The following is a 14,836-nucleotide window of genomic DNA, read 5'->3' on the forward strand; positions in this document are numbered from 1 at the left end:
TACCACTTCCGAAAGATTCCACAAATCTGATACCCGCGCTTTGAGATTACAATCACGCCACGATGCGAACAAGATGGAACCACTACCGTGTGGAGTGGCGTGGCGTGGCTACTGGCTCAACTTTCTTCGCAAAACTAACCAGCCCTGCCGGAGAGGATCTTCTTTTATAACTTTCCCGCACCGTTCCGGGGCCATCCGAGGAACTCGAAAACCGAACTCTACTGGCTTCCGCACCGGAACGACGCTGCTGCAGACGCGGACGCGAAGTCAGACACACGCCAGAGCACGGAGAAAAACTTGATCCGTCGTGGAGCTTCGGTTGGTTCGAGAGAAATGGCACAAACCTGGTGCTGGGTCGGTTCATCTCCTTCGCACCGGGGCGCAGCATAAGATATCCGTCGGTAGAAAATGCTCCACCGCGATCGCATCGCTTCGTGTGTGTTTACGGGGAGAGTCGCATGATGGCATTCGCCTCGTGAGTCGCCTCTCAGCGTCAGGGGTGGTTGAAGCATGCGATCCGGCGCGCGGAGAAACGAGGAAAAACACCCTGATTTTACTTGCCGATAGGCTGCAGAACGAGTACAGCGCGACGAGGGACAATTTCTTGGCGAGAAGTTGACCACCACCACCACCCGTCTTGGTGAAATGGGGAAAAGCGACTCCGCGACTTGTCACGACTCCGAGCCAAGGGAGGGTTGTTTTTATGTGTGACTTATGACGGTCTAGCGAGAGGGGCCGTGATTCCGTTGCCTTGCGGTTATTTCATCATTGGTCGTTGCTTTTGTTCACTGCAAAAAAAGAAATTATATGATACCTACGTGCAATGTTGACGACGAGATTTACCGAACGATCACGATTATTGGGAACTCGATCATTCTGTCATATAATAACTAGCTGTTATCCCGACGCATGGTTGAGTCGAATCGTATTTCACCGACTGTTAATACCCCAAATTTATACATTCTTGGGTATGTAGTGAAAGTAGTTTTAGGTGTACCATTTCTATCGCTGGTTTTCGGGGGGAATATCTCCAGCTCGAAACATTCCCTGCTGTGTGCTTTCTACCAGCGATTGGCATTGGGCTCCCGTGTCGTGTCCTGTTTGCACACATATTTTGACACATATTCACCAAACCAACCGAACGGAGGTTAAAATTGAAAGCTGCTAGGCTACTTACTAACTTACGCCCCTGTCTGTGCCGGACCGGGACGGGCCCCGGGCCAAACAAACCGCTTTCGCCCGCACGCTGTCGGACGCGGCGGTGTGAAGCCTTGAACTTGGTTGTCGATGTCAAAATTTAAATCGAGTCAAATTTAACAAACTTGTCGACCAGTTGTTGGGGCAGGTTCCGGACCCAGCGGCCGGAATCGACGACGACGGCGGTTTGACACGGTAAAAAAGGTAATGAGAGCGCACGCAGATCCGCGGCACTAGCGTGCACTAAGCAAAACGGGAAGCGAACGGGATCGCTCGGTTCCGTAAACTGGGATTGCGGAATTCGTAGCGCCAACTGGAACTGGAAGTGTAGATCCGGTTTTAGCGTACGGGTTGCGTGCGGCAGCACCCGGGCAGCGATTTTCATTTCTGTTTTCCTACTGACAAAAAGCATCTTCTACTGCAGCACCCAGACTTCGGTTGTAAGAATAGATGTGGCATTCAGGGTGATAAGCTTAACACTGTGTCCATTTCCGGAAGACGGTCACCGAGCAGTCGAACAGCAGCCCGATTGCGCCGAGCGTCGGTGGTGCACATTTAAGGACAGGACTGGAGCACAGGCCGATTTGTGTTTCCTAACGTTTAATTAGCGGCGAAAACTTCCTGCTTCCTTTCAGCAAACGCGTACAGTCCGCATCTCCCATCCGGTCCGTCTGCCACGGTTCGCCACGGAGATCTTCTGGGACCGGTTTACAGCGTAGGCCTGTGCAGCCGAAGCCCAGGTCTCCGCGGGTCCGCGGGATGATTGTCAGCCGTCTGTCTGTGTCGTACACCGTGCACAACGGGCAAACGGACAGCAGAAGGTAATCAATAGCACCATTGGCGTTGGTCTGCTGCAGCTGCGGCGGCATGGCAGACGACAACCAAACTCACTGGCTCCGCGGGCTCGCATAGAGATACGAGCGCAGTGCGCAGCGGGAGCGAGCGATCCTTGGCCGGAAGTGCACTTTCGCTGCCGCGTGCCGCAGTGCACTCTAATGCGCAGCCCCCGTGCGCATAGCACGATGATCGTCTGCCCATACCCTTAATCGAACGCCCAAGTCGCAAATAGGAAAGGTGTACAATCTTTCCGTTGGGTGCCGCTTCCCGTGAAGTAACAGGCCCCGGCGACGTTCATTTTTCATCCGATTGTTGGCTCTTGACTGTGGGTCCGAAGCTGGTGGCGCTCGTATGGGGAAGATTTCGTGCAATTTCGTGATCCCTTTAAAGGTTACCAACCATTGCGGCAACGGGCCGCCGCCAGGGCCGCTCCGGCTTGTTACCGGTCGCGCCGGTGATTACCGGACTTCCTTATGTCTTCGTCGCTCGTCCACTGCGAGGGAGAGTGTGTATTGTAAGGGAAAGATTGATTGGCCGACAAAGTATTTAAATGTTTGACGTTTGACGATTGACGTTTTCGCTGCGTTTTCTTCGACAGATTAAACCACTGTTCACCTCGTACCAGAAGGACCTGTCCAACACGCTGTGGGAGCCGCTCAACACCTTCTGGGCCGAATGCTACGAATCGTGCAAGCTGTCCTCCCAACGTCGGGCCAAACTGCAGATGGAAAGTCGACGGAAGTTTCAGGTAACTGAACGGCGGAGGAACCGTTACGTTCGCGGCTCTCCGGATCATGTAACAATGCGAAGGAATTCCGGGAACGCGGCAGAAATTGGTTACCAACACACATTTTGTTCGGCCCATTACAGGAAAGAATACTGGTGCCCTGTCGAATACGTCAATCGGAGGAGAATGCGCGCCTCAGCGTACAGCAGGCCCAACGGAAGGCCAAAGATGCCAACACCGAGCGCCGCTGGCTGACTCTGCAGCGGTTCCTGTACGGGCCGAAGGGTGCCTGGACCAAACTGTGAGTACACGCACGTTCCGTCAAGTGACGCGTCTCGTTTGTTCGTCGTTGGCCCCTCCAAGCGGGTGCGATCCGTACTTATATGGGTTGCGACATGAGTCTCGCGCGCGCGCGCTCCGATGACTGCGCGTTTCTAGACCTTTCCGATCAAGTTCTTGGTTTCATCCGCTGCAATCCGCGGCTGCGGCTGGCCCGGGCCAGCCGACCAGACCAGAGGTCGGTTGTGGAATGTGGAAAGCTCATTACGCTGTCAATTACGTCGGCTGAGGGAGCATAACGCGCGCTCCAAACCGGTACGCCACCGGCCACCGGAGTGAACCTTAAAAAAGTGTCATGCGGTCAAGTTCACGGTGAAGAAAGCCAATAAAGCGCACAGCGTCTCGTAACACGGGCGCGGTGCGAAGAGAGTTTGGCGGACAGTGTACAATCTCACCAAAAAGGACCAGCCAGGTTTCAGCATGTTTTTTAACCTTCGATCGCAAGAATGAGCCTTCGAAGCGCAGACTGCTATTCGATCCGTGTTGCATCATCAGTTCGTCTCTCGGAACGGGAGAATTTATCTACGGTGAACTGCTGTGGCTAGTGATTCTAAGAGATCGATGGCGGGCTGTTCCAACAAATGAACATAATTTTCCAAAGTAATTCATGAAGTTTCATGCGACTTTGGACTTTTTAGTTAAGTTACTTTGGTCCGGGCGACTTCGGATTCGGATATGTTTCTCCTACGCAGGCAACATAAATAGGCGCAAACACAGGGCCCTTCATTGTTTCCACTCTTTAACGGGTAACGATGATGGTTTATTTTCCAGCATTGCGTAGCGTTACGTTTACTAGAACTAAAAAACAAATAAGTCAAACACAGTCAATCATTGTCAATGTCACTAATCTCCAACCGCGCGAAACAGGGCTATGATGATGTTGGATCGTTGGTTGTTGCTCGAAGCACTTGCGCTAATATTTACAAATGAGTTATCGTGGTGTGTAGATAATTCGATTGTTCGATCATTATGGGCCGTTATTTTTATGCGTTAGCAAACGTCGTCGTTGTATCCCAGGTGCTCCAACCAATCGGCTCGCCACACTCGCACTCGAGTATCGTTGGCCGATTGATCGCGCTTGAGTATCGCTTGATATCAGTTCCGCTTAACCGAGGATGGCCTTGCCGTACGCGGGGTATCCGTACGGAGCGGCAACCTTGGCGACGGCGGGATAGGCAGCAACCGGGGCCACGGCCTTCACGCCCAGTGGCTCACGGTGGACAACGGCGTTGAATCCGTTGACGGGGTCGGCGGTGTACTCAACGACACGACGGGTGCCATCGGGCTCAACCAGAGCGTACGAGCCAGTGACAACATCTCCCGAGCGCGATTCCTGCTGTTCCTTGTTGTCTCCGGTCAGAGCATCCTACAGGAACACAGGAGGATATGTAGTCCTCTAGCATGTTTGTGTGGCCACACACCTTTCAACTTACGGCAATGTGGTAGCTGTAGCTGTACTGCGGGTTCGGGTCGTAGTCGTCGGTAACCTTAGCGACGGCAGCAACCTTAGCGACGGCCGGGTACGCTCCGTACGGGGCATGGACGGCACCGAGCGGGGCCGGGTATCCGATGGCGACTGCGTTGGCGACGGCCACAATGGCGGCGAAGACGGCGAACTACACATAAAAAAGAGGCAATTTGAAATTGTTGAACCACACAATCGAGCCATCGAAGCTGAGGCAAGCTGCCAATGTCTTCACGAACAACTCACTTTGAATGCCATTTTGGGATTCTGCTGTGGCTGGTGTTGACCGTTTGACAACCGTATACTGATTATATTCTTAGCTCCAGCTTCTACGTCCTTTTATAGTGCGCTCAAATATCGCCGCCGGCCGAAAACTCGCTCACCATACCGTGAACCAACGCCCTACAATCACTTCGATGAGAGGATTTTTTTTTTCTTTCTTTATTTAATGCCCTCACTAAAATGGCCTCACAGTGGGGCCGATCGGCTCGGTGCGTGGTGCCTACTACAACACCGTGCGGCGATCGGGGCACCTCTCGTTGTGGGATGGTTATCAAAATGTGCGTACCAAGATCACGTCCATGTGTCGCCCACTGAAGGCGCAGAAGTGCAATTGCAGTGGCGGGGCACGATAAGCGCTCTGGCTGCGCGGTGCAGTTCACAAGTTCACGTTACACGCAGAACCAATCTGAGGCCAGACCGTGGGGCCGGCCGCCGAGAGCATTGCTGCTCACATGGAGGCTCAATTTTCACACATCCTTGCCGGGCGCAACACGTTCACTCTCGGCCTGAGAGCCGCACCGGAGCACAAATTGGGCAGAAACCCACACTGGGCGGCTCTAGGGGAGTGGCCGCTCGGTTGATTGCCGAGCGGGCCAGACGTCGCAGGAAGGCCGCATCTAGAATCTGGGCGCTTAATGAAACACGCACCGTGTTTGCACCTCCGACGCCGCCTCCAACTAAAGGGGCGGCGCAGGTGGTCCAGTTTATGTCCTCATTCAGCGCAGCCACCACCGTCGCCGTCGTCGTCGTGATCGTGTTGTGAAGGGCGGCTGCCGATCGGCGACACCCTAGCGGTGTGTCTGGAGCAAAGATCCAACGATGTGTTGCCAGCAGTGGGAGGGCATTAGAATCTATGCTGTGGCCAGCCGGGCCCGATCTCGGTTTTATGCACGTGATAATTAATCGATTTAGTGGATAATTTGATGGTGCAGATTAGGGTTACGTCTGATATTAAAAACGTTCCATATTGGTTTATGTTTTGTTATTTGATTATAACAGCTTGATCATTTACTTCTGTGAGGAAAATATAGGTCTTCGAAGGGTTATTGTGAAAGCTAAAGATAATCCAGTAATTGTTCGTTGGTCACGTGAGGAAAGAACTGGTCGAACAAACAAATGGCTTGGAACGTGATGGACTGTAGTTCGTCGATAACGGCCATTTGTTTCGGTGGTTTCGGTGGTGGTTTTTCGCATTTAATAAATTACGTCCAAATAAAGTGATGTTACCCTGGAAAATGTTAAAACAAAGTTTCCATCATCGATATTGCCGTTTCAAATTGAGGAAGTTGAAAAGATTAAGGGATACCAAATGACGTTTTGACTATTCACCATTACCTTTTGTCCTTGCATAAAATGTGTTCCCGAATTCAGTGTCATTGTGCTGTTTGAGTCTTTTTAAGCACAATCAATACTTTGTTGTGCGTTAAAATATAACAAAGCAATGCAGCCCTACTGAAATGCCCCAGTTCCGGCAGCCCGTCCGAAGCAGTGGACAGCATTTGAATCAGCGGAATGACAGCGGGCTCTGAAGCTTGCCAAACTTTTAAGCAAAGAGTGGGTTTAAAAATATAAGGCTGGGGAAAAAGTCATGGTAGTTTTGGTCATGGTAATTCATGGGAAATTTGGTAATCGTGGTCTAAGCGTGGTGAAGCATCTTGCCCGGTGGTCATACCAGGGCTTGCGGCCAGTAAGGTTCTACTGGGTATATAGTAAGGTATATGGTGGGACTTGAAAGGAATCGTTTATTATGAGATGCTTCCGTGTAGCCAAACATTAAATTCAGATCTCTACTGTCAATTACTGCACCGCTCGAACACCGCTACCGCTAGCAATTGACCAGAAACGACCAGAATCGGCCAACGGAAGAGGTGTTTATTGGGAAGTTTTAATGCACCCACCTTATAGTCCGGACCTTGCACTAAGCGATTGACACCTTTTTCATGCATTACAAAATTTCCTGAGTGATGAAAAACTGATTTTAAAAAAGGATTGTGAAAATGGATTCCTACAATTTTTCGCCAAAAACGACCAAGACTTCTACAGAAGAGGAGCATTATGAAGGTATTTAAAAAAAGGCAACAAATTTTCCAACAAAATGATGCATATTTGACGCAAATCGGCTATGTTATGCTATGTAAGTCTACCGTAAACTAAGATGAAGGCCGTTTTCGTAGAACCATGAATGCATTTATTAAATTATCATTGCAATTTCCAGCGAATTTAAAACAGATAGATGGTTTAATATTTTTTTTTTTTGAAACAAACGCAATATGGCCATTATTATGGTTTTATATTTGCTTTTTATATCAATCACACGGTCAAGGAGGCACCTGTGTGCCACGAATGTACATTGATTGGTGTGTTTGGTAGGTACGCGGCGGATTCAGTTGCAGAAGACGGTTCAGGTAACGGCACAGCAGTATGGCAGCGTGGCATTCATTAATAGCTAGCGATTGGGAGCGTTTGTTGGGTTTTATTGTGTGTTGGAATCGCAAGACGTCTGCATTTATCCATAGTACGGGTGGGCCAGTGGAGCGGCAACCTTCGCCAGGCCATGATAGCCCAGCGGGGCGGCGAATTTCGCTACCGGCGCGACAGCTTTGACCACTCCGGCGCCACGGTGTACGACGGCGTTGAATCCGTTGACCGGGTCGGCCGTGTACTCCACCACACGCTGGGTACCGTCGGGTTCAATCAACGAGTACGAGCCGGTCACAACATCTCCGGAGCGCGACTCGTGCTGGCTCTTGTTGTCCCCGGTCAGAGCATCCTGCGCAGTACGGTGATCGGGTTAGGCACTGGAACTGGTTCGACTCCGGCGACCGGAACTTACCGACACGGCGTAGCTGTAGCTGTACTGTGGGTTCGGGTCGTAGTCGGCGGCTACCTTGGCGATCGCCGGATACCCATGGTACGGGGCCGGATATCCGATGGCAACGGCGCTGGCGGTGGCGATCGTCATCGCTGCCAGAATTGCTAGCTGGAAAACGCAACAGGAATGATAGGGTTTTGCTCCTTGTTCGCGGCGCTCCGAGAACGCGGTGTGCCTTACTCGTAGAGTCATTTTGATTGCTGCCCTGGGGGTGTTGCCTGTGTAAGAACCGCACGAATGTACCCTAATCTAATTTTGCCACTGCTTTATATACGAAATTCTCCAATTCCTACCTAAATCGGCCACCACACCACGCACTAATGGGCACGCACTGAGTGGCTGTGGAACTGGCCGAACCTTAGCCCGTGACCAGGAGTGGTGGCAGTGGCAATGACGGTCGAATGAGACAAGAAAAAACCCCGCTTTATAGATGGATTCGATATGAGGAGCCGCTGGGTGTATATGTCTGGCTCGGTATTTTTTCCTTCCCCTTACACGCCTGATTGGTGTCCTTTTTTCGCAGGGTACCGCCCGAACCGCGACCGAACAGAGCCTCTGCGCCCTGTGAAGCATTTGCTAACAAGCCAACAACAAGCGAGCAAGTTAAGGAAAATAATATCAATGACGTTTTCGATTGCGGCGCGGTCCCACTTTTACCAACAGTGGCGCGCACTGCCCACCGTTTGCCCACGGTATCGCTGGCGTTTCTGTTTTTTTCTTCATTCTCAAAGTCCGATTACATGGTGCAAAAACCAACCCGAAGGGTGAGGCCTCACAGCCTCTCTAGTGGACAGAGAGGCGTTGGTTTCGCTGGGCGGCTCACCCCCGTTCGCAGTATTTGGCTGGGAGTGCCATACTGCCAAATCTTAATTTATTGCCCCTTTGGCCCATTTGGGATATGCGTGCGGTATCGCGTGCGGCGTGCGTGTGGCAAGCGGCTGTATTGCTGTTTGGAACGACGACTGTCCGGTCAGTCGAGACTTGCTCTAATATTTGTCAAAGGTCCGCAGACTGTTGGGCAGGAGAAATGTTATCGTGGCGTTCGAAATAGTGGTCCTGTTTGACGGCTGCGTGCTCCTTGTTTCTCTGTTGGATAAAATGAAAGTATCCAGCGCTACGCAGAACTAGCTTTACTAATGTATAGTTTTTTTATGTTCGGTAAAATACATCCGTAAATTTGTTGTTAGTTCACGTTAGTCCCAAGAAATCATTGAACAATTTTCAAAGGGTCTACCAAATTGAAATTCCCGATTGTGGTTGTCTTTTCGAAGCAACTCGTTTGCTCAAATCCCCTCAGAGCCTGAAAGGTCGGTCAGCAGAGCAATTTATCTGACGTTGACGGATTCAAGTATATTTTCTTAGAGAGATTTGAGTCCGTAGGCATGCTCCTCGAAACTCGCATATTTTAGTTCCGATCCAACGATCGATCGATCACAACGAAATTACGGTATTCAATTAAACGAAAACATAAGTTCATTATTTGCGAATTTAAATCTTTTCTTACTGCCTTTGTAGCCCTTTTTTATATAACATCTGACCGTTTTAACATCTGCAATTTATCTATTCCTCTGGACTCTTCCTGGCGGTCCATACGAGTCTGAGTTGTCTTTAGAACCTCCATTATTCAAACGATGACCTTCGTAGAAACTATATCAGTCGTTATCTTGTTCTCCATAAACCTCAGTTGGAAGTTATTGTGTACCGAAAGACGGAACTAAGTTTTTTGTATACATCTGATTGGATTTTGATGTACAGAAGCACCCGGTTTATCGGTCTCTGTTGTTTATTTTCAAGTCACAATCCAAAATAAATGTATGAAATATTTTCAGTGCCATTGTTGATAGGCTGATTATTGCTGTCAGGGTGATCGATGAATTGAGGTGATTGACGAAGCTGGGTATATTGTGTTGATCTAACGACCCAGGTGCGGTGATATGCTGATGATGTCGTATCGTCACTCGTAAACTCGTATGAAGAAATAGTACTTCTGAACAAATCTTTTGTAGAAATTGCATCTATTTTCATTCACGTTTCATTCTTTTTCTATTTCACAAAAACAAACATCTTGTCACACAGTCAAAACACAGTCAGCAGCATATGTACATATATCGAGCAGTACAGCTAGAGGGAATCTAGGATGCGATGAATTGTGATGTTCCTAGTAACAGCCAGCAGAGCACTAAGTGAAGATCATAGAGGGGAAAATGAAAACTAGCACAAAGAACAAGACTAGCGACAGGAAAGTCACGTTAAATGAAAGTAAGACTTATATAGGACAGGATCGAGCAGTAAGAATAAATAAATAGAAAGTGCTAACTAATGACTTGGAGAAAGAGTCACAGAGCGTCTCGGTGATGTGTATGAAGGGTAGTTATTTCACTTAACCAAGCTTAACCGAGGATGGCCTTGCCGTACGCGGGATATCCGTACGGGGCAGCGACCTTGGCGACGGCGGGATAGGCAGCAACCGGGGCCACGGCCTTCACGGCCAGAGGCTCACGATGGACCACGGCGTTGAATCCGTTGACGGGGTCAGCATTGTACTCAACGACACGACGGGTGCCATCGGGCTCAACCAGAGAGTAGTGACCAGTGACAACATCTCCCGAGCGCGATTCCTGCTGTTCCTTGTTGTCTCCGGTCAGAGCATCCTACAGGAACACAGGAGGTTATGTAGTCCTCTAGCGTGTTTGTGTGGCCACACACCTTTCAACTTACGGCAATGTGGTAGCTGTAGCTGTACTGCGGGTTCGCGTCGTAGTCGGCGACAACCTTAGCAACGCCCAGAGGAGCTGCAACCTTAGCGACGGCCGGGTAAGCTCCCAGAGGTGCGTGGTAACCTCCGTACGGAGCATGGACGGCTCCCAAAGGTGCGTGGTAAGCTCCCAAAGGTGCGTGGTAGGCTGCTCCGTACGGAGCGTGGACCGCTCCCAAATGTGCTGGGTATCCGATGCCTACGGCGTTGGCAACGGCCACGATGGCGGCGAAGACGGCGAACTACAAAAGTTTCCAAAGGATGCTTGATTAGAAACTGTTCGCACTGACAATTCGTAGGACACGGTTCAAGTTTCGGCCAGTTTGGTTTAGCTTACTTTGAATGCCATTATAGGTTGAAGATTTTCCGTTGTTCTTACTAGGACGGTGCTTTGGTTCTGATAGCTTGCTCCGAGAATGACGGGCTTTTTATATCGACAAACACACTCCTACCTTTGTCACCTTTCATTCGACGCCAATACGCCCGGCGACTGCCAAGCGGTACGCCCAACCGACGAGAAACATGTTTTCCACCGCGATTGTAGCAACCTTGCTCGAAGGGAAAAGAAAGGATATCGGACTTTATGGTAAGCCCAGTGCCCTGCGCAATCCACCGAAAGCAGTTTAGAGCACCTCAACATTTTTGCTGGATATGGTTTTTGTTTATAAAACTATTGGTTGTTTTGTGTACCGATCAGCGATTAGGGCACGAATTGACGTCTTTAGCATAGTAACCGATGAATCGGTGCAGCGCAGACGGACGATTCGGACGAACCACGACGGCAACGAATTGTTAGTTTTGAAACAAAAATATACAAAATATTTGCAACCTCTGGTTCACTGCAACGAAATCTAAAAGCATACGTTTCTGCAGTCTCAGCCCTTCATTTACGATCCAAGTGAGTGTAGTTTACTTGGTTTGTAAGTTCTTTCTGAAAAAATAATCCGTCAATTGTATTAATTTGTTTGACTTTGACTAACATAAATCTAGTACTCTTGTATTAAAGTCAAGTCAGGCCAATCAGACGAAGCCTTGTTTTTTTTCATCGGTTAGGTATCAGACTCAACGTATTATAAAGCCAAAAGTATGTGGAGCACAACAACTCATTTTTATCTCTTTTTTTTTAATTGTACAACTCTCACGTTTTTGTAGGGCTGCAAGGATGTAACGTTATTGCATTGCTCATTAAAAAAACTTTTTAAAAATTTTTATTTTAAAGTTCAACATTTCTCACAATAAGGGTTTGTGTGTCCATCGTCAGCTACAATCACAAAAGCATTGTTTAATCAAGCGATGATTGTTTGAACGTAATTTGCTCATAAGCATTGTCACTTCATGATCTTTCACCGTCGCTCTTCTCGTGGAAAATGATTTAGTTTTTCTTTCAATTTTTCTTTTATTAACTCTTATGATATGGCTCATGTTAAACATTGAAGAAAGATTAAAATCCGGTTTCGCCCGAAGTAAAACAGGTCAAGAAATTTTGTTGGTATTTTGTGCAATCTTTATTTAAAATGTCAAACATTCATTATTAAATTCAATAGCAGGTTTGAATAGTGTCACGCAATTGTAGAAAGTGTTGAAAGAATAACTCAAAGCAAATGGTACGTGAAAACCGTATGCATTTATTTTCATCAGCAGTTTGGTTGTTGTTTTCCATTTACACAAACAGAAACAACAGAGCAACCGTCTTATCACAAAGTTCAAACACAATCAGCATCCATGTTGGGAAAAGTCATTTTCATATGTACACATCTTGAGAAGTACAGACAAGGTGATGGAAACAGTTGATACTAGGCACTGAGAGGAAGACTAGCAGCAAGAAAGACAAGTTAACAGAGAGTAAGACTTAGGAGAAGTACAGAAGAATAAATAAATAGTAAGTGCTAACTAATGACTTGCAGAAAGAGTGTTCGCGTTGTGCACTTCACATAAGAAAAACGTTTGCCGTTACGTATCTGAGGACGAGTTCCGTTTAACCCAGCTTAACCGAGGATGGCTTTGCCGTACGCGGGGTATCCGTACGGAGCGGCGACCTTGGCAAGGGCGGGATAGGCAGCAACCGGAGCCACAGCCTTTACGGCCAGAGGCTGACGGTTGACCACGGCGTTGAATCCGTTGACGGGATCGGCGGTGTACTCAACGACACGACGGGTGCCATCGGGCTCGACCAGAGAGTAGTGCCCAGTGACGACATCTCCCGAGCGCGACTCCTGCTGTTCCTTGTTGTCTCCGGTCACAGCATCCTAAAGGAACATGAATTTATGTAGTCCTCGTGTCTATGTGGCCACACACCTTTCAACTTACGGCAATGTGGTAGCTGAAGCTGTACTGCGGGTTCGCGTCGTAGTCGGCGACAACCTTAGCGACACCCAGAGGAGCGGCAACCTTGGCCACAGCCGGGTAAGCTCCCAGAGGTGCGTGGTAACCTCCGTACGGAGCGTGGACGGCTCCCAACGGAGCGTGGTAAGCTCCCAAAGGTGCGTGGTAGGCTGCTCCGTACGGAGCATGGACGGCACCGAGCGGCGCTGGGTATCCGATGGCGACGGCGTTGGCCACGGCCACAATGGTGGCGAAGACGGCGAACTGCAAAAGGTCCCAAAGGATGCTTGATTAGAAACTGTTCGCACTGACAGGTCGGAAAGCACTGGCCGGCACGGCACGGGTTCTGCTTACTTTGAATGCCATTGTACGATACAGACGTTCCGTTGTTCTTACTAGAGCGATGGAGTGATTCTGATGCTTGGTCCCGACTTAGAGCAGCTTTTTATATCGAAAGCTCCAAACACACCCTCTTAAGTGTATGCGTGATTACAATCAGTGATATGTGGCACACGCGGGCAGCATAAGTGGCCGGAGCTGTAGAAGCATATGGTTTCGCTTTATTCCTCTCGTCGACTAGGATTGGGTGGTCCAGCCAGCCTCCTTCGCACTCGTCTCGACAACACTCACGCACGCGCTGTGAAATAAGTCACTGAATCGGGCCGTTTCTCGCAGCCACAGCCCTTAATATGTGTGTGCGGGTGCTTAGTGTTTGGACAAACTCCTTTTCAACTTGATCAAAACATGTCTCCGACAATGAGTCTGGGGCCCGCACACTTTTTGCGTACCTCATGCACGCGCCCTTGTGTAAGTGTGTGTTCTGGATCACTGCACGTCTCGTGATCTTCAGAGGCTACAGGGTCAATCGATGGGCGCTCGATTTGTGTTACTTTGCGCCAGCTGCGCGGTCGTTAAAATCTGCTACGCCCGTCCTAAGCCCCAGCCATTTGGGCGGTGCAATGCTGCTTCGGCGGTGCACTAGGCGTACCGAGTGCATGCTGGTGCATGCTTGCGGTTGCAGAAAGTGAATGTACGTAGCGTTAGAGACCGACCGGACATGCCCGGTGCGTAAGACAATCTGGGCAGGGGCGTCACAATGTTCGACCGATATCTTAACTTCTTGACGATTGCATTTGAAGCGTTGGTTGTCGACGATGGCCTGTCTTAGCCCATTGATCGATTAATTGCCGCGGAAGAGCGCACGTTGCCATAATGGCCATTATGTTGCTCTTTAATTAGCGAGTGTCGTACACCATCAAACACAAAGGTAAAAGACGTCTCCATCGCAGCGAGCTAACACGCAGCTCTGAGCGCTACTCGCGCCTTTTACTTTGCCTCACGTGCTGCGTGCGCGATTCACGGGGACCTTAGGACCGCTGGCCCGGCTGGCATCGTGAAGGGAGCAACACGCCCAGGCGATCAACACGTTTTATCAAACCCCAATGCCTGCCACCCAACATAGGCTGCACCGCAACTGGACTTTCTTGCATCAGGCGCGCATAATTTGTGCACATTTTATGCTATTGTTGCCAGTCTGTTTTTTTATGCTCCTTCAAAGATCATCCAACAGACAGATTGGGCTGGGATCGTGTTCGTAGAGGGGAGGTCTTAAATACTTTTTCAACCATTATTCATTGTCTAGCAAACCCTACGAGCGTGACAACCGTGCTAAATGTCGCACCAACGCGCAGCCATGCCATTAAATGCAGGGCACGTGAGGGCATTCGGATGTATGGTGTTTGGCCGGTGGTTGTTAGGAACCAATGGTGGGTCGGTTATTACAGCCAGAGCCCACCATCGAAACATGCGACGAACCGCCGGATAATAAATGTCAACCGTTGCCGAGCGTCATGCATTGGCGTCAATGGGTCTGAATTTAGTCTTTAGATGATTCAAATTGGTTGGTTATGGACTCAACACTGGATACATTACAATCGTATAATAATAAACTAAGGATATCTCCAATTTTGCTGTTGAAAAAATTCGCACCCTGTTTTGGTGGAATGTGTAGATCGGGGTGCGATCTGACCATACCGATCT

At 49.3% G+C, this 14,836-nt stretch overlaps 5 protein-coding genes across 6 annotated transcripts in view; 1 reads left to right on the plus strand and 4 right to left on the minus strand.

Annotated features, from left to right (window-relative positions):
- Window positions 1-14,836, plus strand: part of LOC128271248 (neurobeachin-like protein 1) — a 41,172-nt gene that overhangs the window by 12,391 nt on the left and 13,945 nt on the right. For both annotated transcript variants that reach the window (XM_053008693.1, XM_053008694.1), the window contains exons 11-12: window positions 2,633-2,782; window positions 2,905-3,062. In XM_053008693.1, the coding sequence (XP_052864653.1) occupies window positions 2,633-2,782; window positions 2,905-3,062 (308 nt within the window). The remainder of the gene's footprint in view (window positions 1-2,632; window positions 2,783-2,904; window positions 3,063-14,836) is intronic.
- LOC128271253 (larval cuticle protein A2B-like) lies at window positions 3,974-4,868 on the minus strand. Its single transcript, XM_053008699.1, has 3 exons — window positions 4,812-4,868; window positions 4,534-4,716; window positions 3,974-4,466 (listed from the first exon to the last, which is right to left on the minus strand). Exons 1-3 carry the CDS (start codon window positions 4,821-4,823, stop codon window positions 4,206-4,208), a joined length of 456 nt encoding a protein of 151 aa, XP_052864659.1. The 5' UTR covers window positions 4,824-4,868; the 3' UTR covers window positions 3,974-4,205.
- LOC128271251 (larval cuticle protein A2B-like) lies at window positions 7,354-7,944 on the minus strand. The gene is made up of 3 exons (XM_053008696.1): window positions 7,900-7,944; window positions 7,681-7,827; window positions 7,354-7,617 (listed from the first exon to the last, which is right to left on the minus strand). Exons 1-3 carry the CDS (start codon window positions 7,909-7,911, stop codon window positions 7,354-7,356), a joined length of 423 nt encoding a protein of 140 aa, XP_052864656.1. The 5' UTR covers window positions 7,912-7,944.
- LOC128271252 (larval cuticle protein A2B-like) lies at window positions 10,110-10,823 on the minus strand. The gene is made up of 4 exons (XM_053008698.1): window positions 10,812-10,823; window positions 10,656-10,716; window positions 10,438-10,547; window positions 10,110-10,370 (listed from the first exon to the last, which is right to left on the minus strand). Exons 1-4 carry the CDS (start codon window positions 10,821-10,823, stop codon window positions 10,110-10,112), a joined length of 444 nt encoding a protein of 147 aa, XP_052864658.1.
- On the minus strand, window positions 12,428-13,186 carry LOC128271250 (larval cuticle protein A2B-like). The gene is made up of 3 exons (XM_053008695.1): window positions 13,151-13,186; window positions 12,782-13,060; window positions 12,428-12,720 (listed from the first exon to the last, which is right to left on the minus strand). Exons 1-3 carry the CDS (start codon window positions 13,160-13,162, stop codon window positions 12,460-12,462), a joined length of 552 nt encoding a protein of 183 aa, XP_052864655.1. The 5' UTR covers window positions 13,163-13,186; the 3' UTR covers window positions 12,428-12,459.

Source organism: Anopheles cruzii, chromosome 3 (assembly GCF_943734635.1).
Source record: "Anopheles cruzii chromosome 3, idAnoCruzAS_RS32_06, whole genome shotgun sequence".
NCBI lineage: Eukaryota > Metazoa > Arthropoda > Insecta > Diptera > Culicidae > Anopheles > Anopheles cruzii.